Here is a 19388-nt window from a genome sequence, read left to right as displayed (position 1 = left end):
AGTAGAAAAAAAAAACACCTAAAATCATAAACCTAGACAAATAAGTACATGTTTGTTAACCTCAGCTGTAATACCGAGTCAGGCTCGGGCTGGAAAACTGCAGCTCAGAGCGGTAACCCAGAGCTGAATCCATGGGAGGTGAGTAATGTGCAGAGCTGCCACACATCTATTTAGTGGTATGATTTTTAGTGTCTAAATGCTTGTGGAAAAAATGCACTGATTTCAGAATCTAAAATCTGGAAATAATCATAACTCCAGGGAGGTTAAAAACGCTATAATTTTTTTATTTCATCTGATGAGGCAAACATGTTTAAGTAGAAAGTAAATGTACCTTACACATTCTGCAGGACTACTCTAAAATGACTTTCATTAACAAGCTGGTGACTGGTCTCCCCTGTACTGTTAAGGTACTGTTACTGTACCTTCCTTTACATTTAATGGCAACTGCTTTGTAGTTCTGGTTGTTCTACTGTTCTTTTTTACAAAAGAGAGCTAGACGGGTATTCTTATATTCATATGCATCTATATGTGATTGTATTCAGTTACTGATTGTAGCCACAGTAATAGTTACAATCTGTGTATGCTCAATCCTTTCAATAAACCTGGCTACTTTAACAAAAATAATAAAACTCAAATACATTTGTAATTTTGAAACAAAATATATTCCTTAGCTTTACAGCAGTATCCAAGCCAAAGCTATTAAAGTGACACGGAAGCAGAAAAAAAAAGTCATGATATAATGAATTGTATGTGTAGTATGGATAATTAATAGAACATTAGTACCATAGAAAAGAGTATCATGTTTTTATTTTCAGGTAAATAGCTTTTTTATAGCATTGCATCATTATTTAATATTTGCAATTTACAAACCACACTGTATTTTAAACTATGATATGCCTAGTACACACCATACAATTTTCTGTTAGATTTTTCTGTAATTAGATTATTTTCTGTAAAGTACTGGTAAGGTGCGTACGCACGCACTACGGCCGCCAGAGACGGGTCCGACTTTCAGAAAACAGTAGCGCGTGTGTAAGCACTCTCGGAGGACTGATAAGGCTGTTTCTAAACTATCCGCACAAACACACATTTTCTCAGACCTCCAGATCCAAACCTCACAATAGATAAGAGTTACTTTTGACAAAAGCTATGGCAAGTCAAATGAAATTTGCTTTGGCGGTTGTCAGAGGACTGCTGGCAACATACAGGCAGTGGATCCAGTATCTAAAATGGTATGTTTGCAGACTTAATACACAGTTAAAAGAAGGGTTTAATCTACACCTCAACACAGAACTGAACATACACAGGAGAAATTATTCCTGTAAATCGAAGCATTCATCCAGAGTTGCTGGTGTACAGTGCCTATAGCCTATATATTTTACAGAGTCATCCTAATGCAACTTGCAGACAGCTGTTCCAGGCTTACACTGACCTTTATTAGTGTAATGCATAAATAAATATGGCTCTAAGTGCACACATCTGGCCTTCCCTACTACTGGACTCAGGCATGGTTGTCTCTATATTAGGCCATTGCTCATCCTTTCCGATGAACTCTATTCTACTGACAATTTGTTCTGTCTGGCACTGAACTTTATAAGAACAAGGAGCCATTGGGAATATTTGAGAGGTTCTTTTGCTTCTGTTCTCTGATGAGCATATTATTGGATATCCATGGCATAGTATAGGCCAAAGTATCTCTTGTGGTGGCCATAGTAGATATTTATCAGAAGGTCAAATGCTAAGCTAACAACACTCTTTTCAATTGCAATCAATGGTACATCTTAATTCAATAAAATTACCACATCTAAGATTGAACTGAAAAGGTAAAACCAACTGATTAATCGCAATTGCTTTTGATCACATGCATCCAACAGAACAGATGAAAAATTGGGTTCTCTTTGAACCAATTGATCATTGTAAGACATTCAATCACCTTTGATCGTTTTGTTATTGATTGTTTAAGAGCAACAGGTCTAAACGTGTGTGACTAGCACTAAACAAGCGTGAAACTTACTTCTTGCTACATGTGTTCGCCAATATTTATTATTTCTACCTTGCAGGTATGGACGTCGAATAATCCTGATGTGTAGTCTTCTAAATATAGCATTAATGGGAACAGGAGCTGCCTTATCTCCCTACTTCGCACTCTACACTTTCTTTCGATTCATGACTGGCATGGGGATTTCTGGTCTTGTCATTAATAGCCTTGGACTAAGTAAGTTGGAACTCTGCATTTATATGGCAGGGCCAATGCACAAAACATGTAGACTCATTAACCACTTGAGGACCTAGGGCTTTCTACCCCTTAAGGACCGGCCACTTTCTTTCCATTCAGACCACTGCAGCTTTCACGGTTTATTGCTCGCTCATACAACCTACCACCTAAATGAATTTTGGCTCCTTTTCTTGTCACTAATACAGCTTTCTTTTGGGGCTATTTGATTGCTCCTGCGATTTTTACTTTTTATTATATTCATCAAAAAAGACATGAATTTTGGCAAAAAAATGATTTTTTTAACTTTCTGTGCTGACATTTTTCAAATAAAGTAAAATTTCTGTATACATGCAGCGCGAAAAATGTGGACAAACATGTTTTTGATAAAAAAAAACCCATTCAGTGTATATTTATTGGTTTGGGTAAAAGTTATAGCGTTTATAAACTATGGTGCATAAAGTGAATTTTCCCATTTTCAAGCATCTCTGCCTTTTCTGACCACCTGTCATGTTTCATGAGGGGCTAGAATTCCAGGATAGTATAAATACCCCCCAAATGACCCCATTTTGGAAAGAAGACATCCCAAAGTATTCACTGAGAGGCATAGTGAGTTCATAGAAGATATTATTTTTTGTCACAAGTAAGCGGAAAATGACACTTTGTGAGAAAAAAAAAAAAAAAAAAAGTTTCCATTTCTTCTAACTTGCGACAAAAAAAAATGAAATCTGCCACGGACTCACCATGCCCCTCTCTGAATACCTTGAAGGGTCTACTTTCCAAAATGGGATCATTTGTGGGGTGTGTTTACTGTCCTGACATTTTGGGGGGTGCTAAATTGTAAGCACCCCTGTAAAGCCTAAAGGTGCTCATTGGACTTTGGACCCCTTAGCGCAGTTAGGCTGCAAAAAAGTGTCACACATGTGGTATTGCCGTACTCTGGAGAAGTAGTATAATGTGTTTTGGGGTGTATTTTTACACATACCCATGCTGGGTGGGAGAAATATCTCTGTAAATGACAATTTGTTAATTTTTTTTACACACAATTGTCCATTTACAGAGATATTTCTCCCACTCAGCATGGGTATGTGTAAAAATACACCACAAAACACATTGTACTACTTCTCCTGAGTACGGCGATACCACATGTGTGGCACTTTTTTGCACCCTAACTGCGCTAAAGGGCCCAAAGTCCAATGAGTACCTTTAGGATTTCACAGGTCATTTTGAGAAATTTCGTTTCAAGACTACTCCTCACGGTTTAGGGCCCCTAAAATGCCAGGGCAGTATAGGAACCCCACAAATGACCCCATTTTAGAAAGAAGACACCCCAAGGTATTCCGTTAGTAGTATGGCGAGTTCATAGAAGATTTTATTTTTTGTCACAAGTTAGCGGAAAATGACACTTTGTGAAAAAACACAATTAAAATCAATTTCCGCTAACTTTTGACAAAAAATAAAATCTTCTATGAACTCACCATACTCCTAACGGAATACCTTGGGGTGTCTTCTTTCTAAAATGGGGTCATTTGTGGGGTTCCTATACTGCCCTGGCATTTTAGGGGCCCTAAACCGTGAGGAGTAGTCTTGAAACGAAATTTCTCAAAATGAACTGTGAAATCCTAAAGGTACTCATTGGACTTTGGGCCCTTTAGCGCAGTTAGGGTGCAAAAAAGTGCCACACATGTGGTATCGCCATACTCGGGAGAAGTAGTACAATGTGTTTTGAGGTGTATTTTTACACATACCCATGCTGGGTGGGAGAAATACCTCTGTAAATGGACAATTGTGTGTAAAATAATCAAAAGATTGTCATTTACAGAGGTATTTCTCCCACCCAGCATGGGTATGTGTAAAAATACACCCCAAAACACATTGTACTACTTCTCCCGAGTACGGCGATACCACATGTGTGGCACTTTTTTGCACCCTAACTGCACTAAGGGGCATAAAGTCCAATGAGTACCTTTAGGATTTCACAGGTCATTTTTGTTTCAAGACTACTCCTCACGGTTTAGGGCCCCTAAAATGCCAGGGCAGTATAGGAACCCCACTAATGACCCCATTTTAGAAAGAAGACACCCCAAGGTATTCCGTTAGGAGTATGGTGAGTTCATAGAAGTTTTTATTTTTTTGTCACAAGTTAGCGGAAATTGATTTTAATAGTTTTTTTTCACAAAGTGTCATTTTCCGCTAACTTGTGACAAAAAATAAAAACTTCTATGAACTCACCATACTCCTAACGGAATACCTTGGGGTGTCTTCTTTCTAAAATGGGGTCATTTGTGGGGTTCCTATACTGCCCTGGCATTTTAGGGGCCCTAAACCCTGAGGAGTAGTCTTGAAACCAAATGTCGCAAAATGACCTGTGAAATCCTAAAGGTACTCATTGGACTTTGGGCCCCTTAGCGTACTTAGGGTGTAAAAAAGTGCCACACATGTGGTACCGCTGTACTCAGGAGAAGTAGTATAATGCGTTTTGGGGTGTATTTTTACACATACCCATGCTAAGTGGGAGAAATATCTCTGTAAATGACAATTGTTTGATTTTTTTACACACAATTGTCCATTTACATAGAAATTTCTCCCACCCAGCATGGGTATGTGTAAAAATACACCCCAAAACACATTATACTACTTTTCCTGAGTACGGCGGTACCACATGTGTGACACTTTTTTGCAGCCTAGGTGCGCTAAGGGGCCCAACGTCCTATTCACAGGTCATTTTGAAGCATTTGTTTTCTAGACTACTCCTCGCGGTTTAGGGCCCCTAAAATGCCAGGGCAGTATAGGAACCCCACAAGTGACCCCATTTTAGAAAGAAGACACCCCAAGGTATTCCGTTAGGTGTATGGCGAGTTCATAGAAGATTTTATTTTTTGTCACAAGTTAGTGAAAAATGACACTTTGTGAAAAAAAAACAATAAAAATTAATTTCCGCTAACTTTTGACAAAAAATAAAATCTTCTATGAACTCGTCATACACCTAACAGAATACCTTGGGGTGTCTTTTTTTTCTAAAATGGGGTCACTTGTGGGGTTCCTATACCGCCCTGGCATTTTACAGGCCCAAAACCGTGAGTAGTCTGGAAACCAAATGTCTCAAAATGACTGTTCAGGGGTATAAGCATCTGCAAATTTTGATGACAGGTGGTCTATGAGGGGGCGAATTTTGTGGAACCGGTCATAAGCAGGGTGGCCTTTTAGATGACAGGTTGTATTGGGCCTGATCTGATGGATAGGAGTGCTAGGGGGGTGACAGGAGGTGATTGATGGGTGTCTCAGGGGGTGGTTAGAGGGGAAAATAGATGCAATCAATGCACTGGGGAGGTGATCGGAAGGGGGTCTGAGGGTTTGGCCGAGTGATCAGGAGCCCACACGGGGCAAATTGGGGCCTGATCTGATGGGTAGGTGTGCTAGGGGGTGACAGGAGGTGATTGATGGGTGTCTCAAGGTGTGATTAGAGGGGGGAATAGATGCAAGCAATGCACTGGCGAGGTGATCAGGGTGTGGGCGCCGCAGGTGATCAGGGTGTGGGGCAAGTGGAGCCGCTGGAGCGCACACGCAGGAGGCGGGGGAGTGTCCGTACTTCTGGCGTCATGATGCGACGCCAGAAGCGAAGATTACAGGACATACTGCGCATGCGCGGCGCAGTATGTCCGGGTCAGGGGTCAGGAGAGTCGGCCAGTCCCGGGAGCAGTGGCTGACGAGCGGGACCCGACGGCAGGGAGCGAGGGGAGCGGTGAGTATGTACTTTTCTTTCCCTACACATTGCAGTTTTTATCTCTCAGCAGCCTTTCGGCTGCAGTATCCTGGCGTTCTATTAAAGAGACTCCGTAACAAAAATTGCATCCTGTTTTTTATCATCCTACAAGTTCCAAAAGCTATTCTAATGTGCTCTGGCTTACTGCAGCACTTTCTACTATCACCATCTCTGTAATAAATCAACTTATCTCTCTCTTGTCAGACTTGTCAGGCCTGTGTCTGGAAGGCTGCCAAGTTCTTCAGTGTTGTGGTTCTGCTATGAACTCCCCCTCCAGGCCCCTCTCTGCACACTGCTGTGTGTTATTTAGATTAGAGCAGCTTCTCTCTTCTCTCTTATCTTTTACAAGCTGGATAAATCCTCCTCTGAGCTAACTGGGCTTTCACATACTGATGAATTACATACAGGCAGAGCTGTCTGCACTCTGCAGTAAGAAACAGCCTGACACTTCAGTGGAAGATAGCTGCAGGGGGAAAGAAACACACAAATGATCTCTTGAGATTCAAAAGGAATGCTGTATACAGCCTGCTTGTGTATGGATGTATTTTCTATGTGTGGACATACTGTACATCAACCTACTTCCTGTTTTGGTGGCCATTTTGTTTGTTTATAAACAAACTTTTTAAAACTGTTTTTAACCACTTTTAATGCGGCGAGGAGCGGCGAAATTGTGACAGAGGGTAATAGGAGATGTCCCCTAACGCACTGGTATGTTTACTTTTGTGCGATTTTAACAATACAGATTCTCTTTAAGATCGCCAGGCAGGCTGCGGGAGGGTTTTTTTTTAATAAAAAAAAAACTATTTCATGCAGCCAACTGAAAGTTGGCTGCATGAAAGCCCACTAGAGGGCGCTCCGGAGGCGATCTTCCGATCGCCTCCGGCGCCCAGAATAAACAAGGAAGGCCGCAATGAGCGGCCTTCCTTGTTTTGCTTATATCGTCGCCATAGCGACGAGCGGAGTGACGTCATCGACGTCAGCCGACGTCGTGACGTCAGCCGCCTCCGATCCAGCCCTTAGCGCTGGCCGGAACTTTTTGTTCCGGCTGCGCAGGGCTCAGGCGGCTAGGGGGGCCCTCTTTCGCCGCTGCTCGCGGCGAATCGCCGCAGAGCGGCGGCGATCAGGCAGCACACGCGGCTGGCAAAGTGCCGGCTGCGTGTGCTGCTTTTTATTTCAGCCAAATCGGCCCAGCAGGGCCTGAGCGGCAGCCTCCGGCGGTACTGGACGAGCTGTGCTCGTCCAGACCGCCCAGCAGGTTAAGGTTAAGGACCTAATAACAACACAAACATTTTCCACAACAACCGTCTTAGATTCAAGCAGGCAGATCCCCCACACAACAATAAGGCAGTATGTTCCTCAAAATAAATAACTCAGCAGTGTGTCCGCCATTCAACAGAATTAGGCAGAGTTTGCTCCCCAAACGCAATAAGAAAAGTGCCCTTAAACAAGTAATTATGAAACATTTAACTTACAAAAATGAGGCAATGCATCCCCTACAAGAAAACACAATTACACAGAACATAACTAGGTAGAGCCCATTCCAAATCATAATTAGGCAGACATCCCAAAAACTACAGGTAAGTTAACTATTGTTCATGTGCTATTCAGTTGAGTCAAACTCTTTACAACCCCATGGACCAGAGCAAGCCAGGCCCATGTATCCACTACTGCCTCTTAAAGTTTGTCCAAGCTCATGTTTGTTGCTTCCATGAAACTATCTGGCCATCTCATTATCTGCTGCCCCCTCCTCCTTTTGCCCTGCATCTTTCCCAGCATCAGGGTCTTCTCCAATAAATCCTGCCATCTCACTATGTTAATAAGCTTTCCCGTAAATTGGCCCTGGACTACAATGGAAATATGACTAGTGGGGTTTTAGATTGTGAAGCCACAAGTAAGAGCACTGTGGAAGATGTCAGAGCTATACAAGTGCGAAATAATAGTAATAATATCATCCAAAATTATCATTAGACAGATTCCCCCCTACCCCCTCATTGGTAAGATTGTACAATCAAGAAGGTGAATACAGTGTTTTTATTTACCTGTGCCCATTGACACCAGGGATTTGAATGGGCAACCTTCCTAATAATGGTTTTGGGATGATCCCTCTCTAAAGGTGGCCATACACTGGTCGATTTGTCATCAGATCGACCAACAGATAGATCCCTCTCTGATCGAATCTGATCAGAGAGACATCGCATGGCTGCCTTTACTGCAAACAGATTGTGAATCGATTTCAGCATGAAACCGACAACAATCTGTGGAGCTGCCACCGCATCCCCCTCCCCCCCCCCCTGCACACATTACCTGCTCCGGCTGGCGCGAGTCCCCTGGTCTCCGCTGTCCTCTTCTCCGCGCTGGGCTCCGAGTCCGGCTGGCTTCACTGTACTTCCTGTCCGGGGGAAGTTTAAACAGTAGAGGACGCTCTACTGCTTAAACTTCCTGCCGGGACAGGACGTTCAGTAAAGCCAGCCGGACTCGGAGCCCAGCGCGGAGAAGAGGACAGCGGAGAGAGCGGGGACTCGAGCCGGCCGGATCAGGTAATGTATTGCCGCTGTATTGCGTCGGTTGTTGGGCATTCGAACGCCGCTATCGACGCACTCCCGACCCGCCGGCGATCGAGCAAAATCTTACACACGGACGGAACAACGGGAACGATTGATTTCGGACGGAAATCAATCGTTCTGTCAGCGTTTCCGCAACGATTTTACAGCAGATTCGATCACAGTGATCGAATCTGCTATATATCGGCAGGAAAATCGTTAGGTGTATGGGCCCCTTAAAGGTGTCCATCAGCCCAAAACCATTATTAGGAAGGTTGACCATTCAAATCCATGGTGTCCAAGAGCACATAAAATGTAAATAAAAACACTCTACTTACCTTTAAGGTTTCTCTCATACTGCAGTCACACAAATATGAGGTCTCATGTGGTACAATTTCATTACACAGAAGGATCAGGGGAGCACTGCTAATAATCAGGGCACAAGATCAAAATGTTTCAGCCTAGCGATACCACTGTGTAGCAGTTAAGCTAGAAAAGAAAATTGACTGTTTTAGATACATATATGCACTGGCTGTAAAGTCAACTATTCTGCTTATTTAGCTATGACTTTAGCAACAGATCTGACCACAATAAGACAGTGTGAACACTATTGTTTTAATGTTTTCAAGGAGTATGCAAATTTACATTCTATAATGTCACATGCAGGGGTGTAGCTAAAAACTATGGAGTTCCATAACAACATTTTGGCGGAGCCCCCCCCCCCCCAAAAAAAAGGATAAGGCATCTTTGTGCCCCTTACCCCCTACACACTCCAGTTTTAGTTAGCCAGAGGTGCCCCCCAGTATTAGGCAGCCCCCGGTATTGGTAGCCAGATATGCTGCCCAGATTCCGGCAGCCTTCAGTATTTGTAATTAGAGGTGCCCCTCAGTATTAGGTAGCCGCTCAGTACAGGTAAACAGAAGTGCCCCCAGCTAGGTAGCCAGAGTTTCCCCAGTCGTAGGTATTCCCCAGTATGGGAAGTCATAGGTGCATTCAGTATAAAGTGGGCCCAAGTATAGGTAGTCCACCATTCCAGTACTGGTAGCCAGTATTTAGTATTCACCAGTATAGATAGCCCCCCATGATAGAGGGACCCCCAGTATTAGGTAGCATCCCCCAGTCTCCAGAAGTGACTCCCAGTATAGGTATCCAGAGGTGATATAAGCAGTGGCGTAGCTAAGGAGCTGTGGGCCCCGATGCAAGTTTTACAATGGGGCCCCCCAAGCACTCTATACATAACAATTTTGACGGCCCTCCAAAATCTGCCAATGGCAACTACAGTGTCAGAGGTGCAAGAAGGGGATGGGGAACAGTTTGTTAATGATTACCACTATTCAAAGTATCTACAGAAGTCATTATTATGAGCATAGGACCAATAGAGAGCTAATTCTGTAGTTAAGGGAGGGCCCTTCGGGGCCCCTCTGGCCCAAGGGCCCCGATGCGGTTGCTACCTCTGCACCCCCTATTGCTACGCCCCTGGATATAAGTAACCAGAGATGTCCCAGCAGGGACCAAAAAATTAGGAACCCCAAGTTGTTGGTCACCAGAGAGGCACCCGGTATTAGGTAGACCTCAGTATATGGTGCCAGAAGTAGCCCCCTAAGTATAGCTAGCCCCCCACTATAGGTAGCCTAAAGTAGTCCCCCAGTATAATTAGCCTTCGTAGGAAAACTAACCAGAGGTACTCCCAGTATAGGTAGCCTGAAGTAGCCCCCCCCCTCCAGTAATATAGCCCTCACAGAATAGAAAGCAAGAAGTACCCCATCCCCCTTCCAGTATAGATAGCCTCCTCAGTATAAGAAGCAAGGCTAGGTTCCCAGTATAGATAGGTAGCCTGAAGTAGCCCACCCCCCAGTAATATAGCCCTTCCAGTATAGGTAGCCTCCTCAGTATAAGAAGCAAGGCTAGTTCCCCAGTATAGGTAGCCAGATTCCCCCCCCCCACACTAATGTTGCCACCTTAATATAGGTAGCCGAGGGGGCTTCAAGTATGTGTAGCCATCAAAGTAATATAGCCCCCTCTGTATAGGTAGCCATAGGGGCCCCCATGTAGGTAGTTTGGAGTAGGATCTGCCTTCCATTATAGGTAGCCCCCTCCGTATAGGAAGCCAAAGATGCCCCCACCCACCAGTATATTTAGCCAAAAATAGCACTTCCCCCAGTACTGGTCACTCTCTTAGTACAAGTAGCCAGTGGAGCCCCAAGTATAGGCGGCCAAAATTAGCACACTGCTAATTCAATATCTCCCCCAGTAAAGCTAGCCTGAGGGCCCCTAGAGTATAAGTCCTCCCCCCAGTATAAGAAGCCAAAAGGCCCCTCAGTATAGCCTGCCTTTATGTGACCCCTCCTCCCCATGCAGTGTAACGTGAGTGAAGTGTTGGAGAGAATTTATCTCACCTTCCCAGGCTCCACTGACCATCCAATGCTGTAGTCATACAGAAGGGATTGCCTGCAGAAAGAAAATCGCCGGTGAAGCCTAGAGAGGTGGGTTAATGTCTCCCCTCTACTTCGCTTGTTTACTCTGCATCTCAGGGTCCACCACAGACCTCCTTTCACCACCAGGCATTTCCACCAGGCACCCCTTGGCTAGAGAACACATAGTAGCCGCTATGGCTGCTCTGATGATCCCTATGTCACTGGTCCCAAGTAACAGCAAAATAACTTCAAGGGAAATTCAACTTTTATTGTTATTAAAAATGGATATTGCAAGGATAAATAGAAAGTATGTTTTGATTTGCTTACCTTATTTTTATGTGCATTTAAAACACACAATTATTCCTCAGTGTTTCTAATAGAACCAGGGAGATAGGAGTGACAAAGTTTGATGCCACTCATTTGAATAAAGGGAGGTGTTAATAATAAACCATGTCTCCTGCCATTTACTCAGTTTATGGACAATGGGCCGATACAATTTTTCTCACAAAAATAAGCCAGGTAGATTTCCTCCAACAAATCTAAAGAAATATGCTTTGGTGAAGCTCTCTTTATGTTGCATAATGATTGCATCATTCTTTGGCTACTTAAAGGAATACTTAAGTCAGCTAAAAAAAATGACTTTTACTCACCCGGGGCTCTCCTCGGCCCCCTGCAGCTGAACGGTGCCCTCGCCGTGTCCCTCCGATGCGCCTGGACTCGCCGGTGGCCACTTCCGGTTTGGCCATCACAGGCTGACAGGCTGGGAACGCAGCTTATTAGCCGCGTACCCGGCCGCAATAGCATTATAGAGGGCGCTATTGCGGCCGGAAACGCGGCTAATCAGCCGCGTTCCCAGCCTGTCGGCCGGTGACGGCCAAACCGGAAGTGGCCGCAGCGAGTCCAGGCGCATCGGAGGGACACGGAGAGGGCACCGTTCTGCTGCAGGGGGCTGAGGAGAGCCCCGGGTGAGTAAAAGTCATTTTTTTTAGCTGACTTAAGTATTCCTTTAATTTTCTTTTTTTCTTTCTCTCTCTTTTGTTTCTTTATTGTTAATATATATTACAGATAAGTTCAGTTTCAGAATCTAGATAGAGGTTATCAATCTGTACTTCAAAGAGAGTACTGTTGCCATATGTTGCCATAGCGCAGCCCGACTCCGAGCTGTCAGTTTTGGTAATTGTAAGCTACTTACAAATTACAATGAAATCATGTTTAGCTTTTAAACATCTCTTTATTGAGAAGATCAAAGGAGCATAACAGAAATCTGTGAAAAGCACAACATAAAAATGTATATAGGTTTTTCCAAAGGAAACAGATTGGATCAATTGTGAGCTTGACAGCTGTGCCATCCCAACATAACCTGCACATTTTTACAATAATTATGTAACAGAGTGCAAGTGAGATACACAGAAGTGCATGAATACACAAGTAATAGGAGCTATGTGAATATCCGTGAGATGGATCCAAGGTAAGCGTCCAACTTGCCAAACAGTTACTCATTTGATACATAAATAAGACATCACATTCAAACTGGCATGTGCGCGGGCGGACGGGTGCGTGCGCATGGCGAATGAGTACGTACGCATGCACACTGACATGCCGTGGTAGCGGTGATGTGGCAGCGATCTAGAGCCCATTTTGGAATGGGCTTAGGTCAACTAGTGGTCTATAATATGGTTGTACTGCTGCATAAATTATGATCAGGACTTATTTTTAAATACTGTGTTTCCCCGAAAATAAGACAGCATCTTACATTAATTTCTGCTCCAAAAGATGCGTTAGGGCTTATTTTAGAAGGTCTTTTTTTTTTATCCATGAACAACAATTTACATTTATTCTTGAACAATAACGGAAACAAATCTATATTTCTTTAAATATAGTCATATCATTACATTCTGGAAAATCATCATGACTCTTTAAACTCAGAAATAGTGATTTTCCTGTGAATATTTCCTTTTTCCATGTACAGCCATCTACATTCACTGAGAGCGCAGCACTTGCCAACACTCATGGGGTATTTTGAGTGTGATTCTTTTGTGGGTTCTGCTTTCCTTGGTGAAGGGTCTACTTGTCCTGCTGCATTGTATTGCCAGTTCATTTTATTTTTTTACATGTATACCATAGCTGACTGGACACTATTCAAATTGACCTTTTTAGGAATTGTAACTAGGGCTTATTTTTGGAGTAGGGCTTGTATTTCGAGCGTCCTCAAAAATCCTGAAAAATTATGCTAGGGCATATTTTTGGTGGTAGATCTTCTATAGCAGCAGTCCTGTACTGCCCTTACACTCTTTACTCCCAACCTGCTTTGAAGAAGGTTAATAAAAAGAATAGGTTTGTATAAATAACAACAGAACATTTTGATACTAACAGATTTCTCTTCTTTACAGTGTCTAACTGTAAATGAAAGGAACAATGTTTCAACCAAACGAGGCCTTTTTCAAGTCCACATCACGGCTTAGAAAAGCCAAATAATGAATGCTTTTACTTCTAATGTAATGCAGTCACACAAACCTCAAAATGTTTTGGAATAATGCAAGAACTCCCTTGTGGTGTGCATCTTCATTTCCAGAAGTATAGAGAAATGTAGCATTCCTTATGCTATTATTATTTCATGACAATATGTTTAACTCACTTTATTCCTGCCAAGAAAGGAAACTGGGAAAATAAGAATAGGAAGCTGTATCCTAGTACTAAGTGTTATTATACAAAGCTACACCATACATACTATGGTATGAATACTATGGGGCTGATCTATCAAGACAGCTGCAAAGAAAATTATAGCAAAAGTAGAGCTAATGCAACTGCGGTTGACGGCTCTACTTTTCTTCCAGTTTTCTTACCACCTGCCGTAAAGTCACATTTTAAGTGCAATTATTAACCACGTTGTGATTAATGTATTAATTGTAACTATTCAATGATTAATTACGCTTATGAAATACTGTATAATTTATTGTACGTTTAGTACTAATGGTAAGTATAACTTTCCTGGAGTCTTATATTTTTTATTTATGAGCTGAATTTCTGAATGATTTGATCAGCTGCAAAACAAAATAAATAATAGAACTTTATTGCCCTGTCATGTAATCAGCGGTGTTTCTTTAGTCCAACAGAATTGTTTTGACTTTTGGTTATTTTTCAGGAGAGCATTGGCAACATTCCACTGCTGTTCCACTGCCTTATTTGCAGTGGAACAGCAATGACATACAATAAAAAAAAAACACCTAAAATACACCTGAAGTGAGTTATATGGAGGCTGCCATATTTGTTTTATTTAACCACTTCTCTACCACGGGGTTTTTCACCTAAAAACCACAGCAATTTTCACATTTAAGGGAGGCAAGGGTTAATGGGCTTAATGGGGGTATAATTTATTAAAAAAAAACCTCACTGATGCTGATCAGTCACTAATGCTGTGTTAGTTATCTGAGATCCTCTCACGAGTGATCTCAGTAACTGTAACAGCATAGTGACTGATACAATGTTTACACACATTCTGCATGAATAAGCACTGTCATTGGCTTTGTGAACACATGTTCACATCAGCCAATCACAGACCAGCGGGTGCCCAACGCGTATGCACGTCCGCGTGCACGCGAACGCGGACGCGAACGCGCACGCGAACGCGATCGCGCACAGCAGGAAAATAAACAGGAGTTGCCTATCTACGCCCCTGTGACTCAGGTGAATTTTAAAGGGGCGTAGATAAGCGTGGCAGAGGTTGTTAAGTGGTTAAACAATGCCAATTTCCTGGCTGTCCTGCAGATCTCTTTGGCTGCAGCAGTGTCTGAATCACACACACCAAGCATGCAACTAATCCAGTCAGACTTCAGTCAGAAACACCTGTTCTGCATGGATGTTCAGGGTAAAAATATTACAGGCAGAGGATCAGCAGGGCAGTCAGACAATTTGCATTATTTAAAGAAAATCTGTAACGGAAAAAAAACCCTCTGGGGGATGCTTACCTCGGGAGGGGAAGCCATGGGATCCTAACTAGGCTTCCCTGGTCCTCCTCCGTTCAATTGCCAGGACCCCTGGAGAGTGGCGATGTAAATATTTACCTACCGCGATCCTGCGCAGGTGCACAAGGCAGAAATAGCTGAACCCGATCGAATCCGCTCTAATGTGCAGGCACGAGTCCTTTGCGCCTGCGCAGTACAGCAGATATGATCAGGTTCGGCTATTTCCGCCTTACCCGAACGAAAAGCCGCTAGTGCACCTGTGCAGGATCAGGGAGAGGTAAATATATCATCCCTTGTCAAGCTTGTCGGGGGGAGGTTTTGGGGGAGCCAGTGCTGGATTCCTCTAAGCTTCAGAGGTCGGGGAAGGTTCATTGGGACCCTGTGGATTCCCCCTCCCGAAGTGAGTATCTCCCAGAGGTTTTTTTTTCATTACAGGTTCTCTTTAAAAGGAGATAAATATGTCAGACTTCATATTCCTCTTACTTCAGGTGTGCTTCAAAGATTCAATTCACTTTCCTTGGTATCTTGGCAAACTGCTGTTTTTATTTATACATTTTTTGTTTATTTTTTTTTCAGCAATGGAGTGGACCCCAAAAAGACATCGCCCCACAGTATCAGTATTCCAAGGTATCTGTTCCACTGCTGGTCAGGTCATCTTGGCAGGAGTAGCATATTTGGTAACCAACTGGCGCTGGCTGCAGCTGACACTGTCTGTACCTTTCTTCATCTTTTTCACACTCGTTTGGTAGGTTGGCAATAAAAAAAGATTAATTTAATAGATTAGCAGTATTGATACCATTAATGATTGATGCAAAATTTAAGCACTGTATTGTCCTTGTGTAACACAACAAAATTACTTTTCATGACAGCCCCACAGTGCATATATGGAACATAGTGATAGTAACAAAGGTAGAAATAGAAGAATTATACAAGTATACCAGGTGTTTCAAATATTTACACATAAAGATTAAGCTGCGCTCAAATGTCCTAGTACACAGTCCTTTCAGTTAAAAAGGTGCTCAGCAATGTGCAAATCTACACAGGTCTATGTCCTCTTCTATCGCAGGTGCAGTAGACTCCACTTCAGTGAGAAAACCACCACCACACCCCAAGCAGTGGCCACTCACCGTTAAGATATGACCCTCTGTCAGATGGGTCTTTAGCGCCTAAGGGGTCATCTGGCCGCCCCCTGCTATATACGGACAAGTAGATCTTTTGCTTCCTCTGTGTCTAGTCCACATCACCTCAGATAAAACAAGGCAAAGCTCCTGATGAGTCGTTTTACACGACGAAACTAGTCAAGCATACGCGGTTAGTTTTAGCCACCGTGGAGAGGGACGTGAGAGCCAGGAGGGAGGCCTAGGAGACAGCGCCATTCAGCCGACCCGGCGGCCAACGTTTGGGGTAGAGCCCACTAAAACTCTGTGCGATTCTCCACGGCTTGGTTTGTAAGTGTACATCTTTTTTATAATAAAATTGATTTTATGGTTTTACGCTATGGGAGCTTTGCCTTGTTTTATCTAAGGTGATGTAGACTAGACACAGAGGAAGCAAAAGATCTACTTGTCCGTATATAGCAGGGGGCGGCCAGATGACCCCATAGGCGCTAAAGACCCATCTGACAGAGGGTCATATCTTAACGGTGAGTGGCCACTGCTTGGGGTGTGGTGGTGGTTTTCTCACTGAAGTGGAGTCTACTGCACCTGCGATAGAAGAGGACATAGACCTGTGTAGATTTGCACATTGCTGAGCACCTTTTTAACTGAAAGGACTGTGTACTAGGACATTTGAGCGCAGCTTAATCTTTATGTGTATTGTATTAGTTTATCTAAGCAGCGCACCACCATTAGTAACACACCTGAGTGTATATCAGCGCAGTATTCTGGTGTCGTTTCAAATATTTAAACCATTTGTACACAGTAATAATTATTTCAGAAAGGATTCAGATTTTATCAGGTTTATGGCAGATGGGAAAAAGCTGGTTTTCAGTCTGTCTGTAAGTGGATTGATCTAAAACATGTACCTGATGGAAGGAGCTAAAACAAGGCGTTTCCAGGGTGAGTGTTGTCCTTGATAATGTTTCTGACCCTTCTCATACAGTGAATCTTATACAAGATTTTCAGTGATGATACTTCAGTGCCGATAATGACTTCTGCTGTTTTAATAACTCGCTGCAGGGCTTCTCTAGCAACCTTGTTGCAGCTGTTGTACCAGGCCATCATGCAATAGGTCAAATTGCTTTCTATAAAGCATCTGTAGATATTAACCAGCAATTTCCGGGGAAGGTTAGTGCTCCTTAGTTTTCTCAAAAGTAGGGGCATTGTAGTGCTTTGCCAGTTACAGCTAAAGAATTGTTAGCCCAGGACAGGTTCTCTGTGATTGTGACTCACAAAAACTTAAAGCTAGAAACTCTCTCCACAGCCTCTGCATTGATCAATATCAGTATGTGATTGGTCATTTTGGTGGTCCTAAAGTCCAGAATAACTTCTTGGGTCTTTTTTTTGTATTTAATATTAGGTTGTTAAAGGGATCCAAGCAGCTCCTGGCTTCAAATAGCTGCAAGGGCTGCCATTGTTCAGAAGCTCACTCCCCTGCTATTTTACAACTGCTATTATCCAGGCTAGGTGTGAAATTCTTCAACTGTAACTGATGTTTTCTGTTTGAAGTACAATAGAGGTTTGTTTGTGGTCAATTAAGTCTAATGAGGTGATTTCTTATCTGTCTTCCACCATCTCCTGCTCAGGACAAAGTGGCTAATTTAACCTTTAGATGTAAAAAATGAGGTAAAATGAAAGTTTTTTTTAATAATAAACCACATTTTTAGAATGCATTTTTAATTTGCTATAGAGCTGCCCTGGGTATTAAAAATGATGCTCGGTTCACTTTAATGTCGCAGCATGCAGTCAGGTTCCTAACTTCTTCTCTGTATGCAGCTTCTTTCTTGTCTAATATAAGCCCAATGACAGTCGTATCATCTGCAAACTTAACAATTATGTTTGAGGTATGGATAGGCTGACAGTCATGGGTGAAAAGTGCTTAGAGGAGAGGACTTAGTACACAGCCCTGTGGCTTGCCAGTGCTCAGGGTAAGGGTGGAGGATGTGTGTTTTCCTAACCTGACAGCATGAGGGCAATTGGTAAGAAAGTCCAATAACCAGCTACATATGGAGGGAGCAAGGCCTAATGCATGGAGTTTGTTGGTCAGCTGGATAGATATCCTAACATAGGTGTTGGGCTTATCTAGGTGTGAGAGGGCAATATGGAGAGCTACACAGATAGCAACCTCAGTTGATCTATTTGTTTGGCAGGCAAACTGGTGTTGATTTAGATTTGCTGGGATGGAGGCTTTGATGTGTGTGGCTACCATTTGTTCAAAGCAGTTGGCAATGACAGGGTTAGAGCAACTGGTCAATAGTCATTAATACAAGTTACCCTAGTTTTTTTGGAACTGGTGCAAAGGTTGTGGATTTAAAGCATGAGGAAACTACACCCAAGGAGAGAGAGAGAGGGAGGTTGAATATTTGTGTAAAAACTTCTGCTAGTTGGCCAGCACAGGCCTGCAGCACACGTCCATACACACCATCAGGGCCTGCAGCTTTCCTGGTTGGTGATTGCCTGCTTTACTTCATGTATATGAAAGACTAAAGGCTGTAAGTCTGTAGTGGGCCTAAAGTTGACTGATTTATGTCTTCTACAAATCTAGTAAGGAAGTTGTTAAGTTACTCTGCTAGGCTGGGGGTGTTATTGGCCAGTGTGTATCGTGTGCCATTCTTCATTTTGTAATCTATGAATAGTTGAATGCTTTGTCACATCCTCTTTGGGGTTTTCATTGTTTAAAATTTTCCTCAATTCTTTGTACTTAAGTTTTGTTTGTACTTAAGTTTAATTGTTTGTACTTAAGTTTTGCATATCAGATGCCTTTTTTTAGACTGGCTCTGGATGCACAATAAGCTTCCATGTCTCCTAGTTTAACCACTTCAGCCTACAGGGTTGAGATTTTTTTTACATCTGAGCAACTTTCACCTACCATTCATTTGCCAATAACTTTATCACTACTCATCACAATTAATTAATCTATATCTTGTTTTTTCCGCCACCAATTAGGCTTTCTGTGGGTGATACATTTTGCTGAGAATTAATTTATTCTAAATCCATTTTAACAGGAATATTAAGAAAGAAATGGAAAAAAATAATTATTGCTCATCTTTTGGCCATTATAGTTTAAAATTAATGCATGCCACCATAATTAAAACCTATGTACTTTATTAACCAATTTCTCCGGCTTATTACACCATTTAAATTATGTCCCTATCACAATGTATGGCGCCGATATTTAATTTGGAAATAAAGGTGCATTTTTTCAATTTGCATCCATCACTATTTAGAAGCCCATCATTTAATAAATCATATTGATATACTCCTTTGACATGAATATTTAAAAAGTTCACTGTTAGGTAACTATTTATGTTTTTTTTTTATTATTGTAATTTTTTATTTT

At 42.5% G+C, this 19388-nt stretch overlaps 1 protein-coding gene across 6 annotated transcripts in view; it reads left to right on the top strand.

The window, feature by feature from the left end:
- Positions 1-19388, top strand: part of LOC137538339 (solute carrier family 22 member 6-A-like) — a 275461-nt gene that overhangs the window by 207757 nt on the left and 48316 nt on the right. For all 6 annotated transcript variants that reach the window (XM_068260441.1, XM_068260438.1, XM_068260439.1 and 3 more), the window contains 2 exons: positions 2061-2215; positions 15468-15636. In XM_068260441.1, coding sequence (XP_068116542.1) covers positions 2061-2215; positions 15468-15636 — 324 coding nt within the window. The remainder of the gene's footprint in view (positions 1-2060; positions 2216-15467; positions 15637-19388) is intronic.

Source organism: Hyperolius riggenbachi, chromosome 11 (assembly GCF_040937935.1).
Source record: "Hyperolius riggenbachi isolate aHypRig1 chromosome 11, aHypRig1.pri, whole genome shotgun sequence".
Lineage (NCBI taxonomy): Eukaryota > Metazoa > Chordata > Amphibia > Anura > Hyperoliidae > Hyperolius > Hyperolius riggenbachi.
This window is presented reverse-complemented; position numbering and strand designations above follow the sequence as displayed.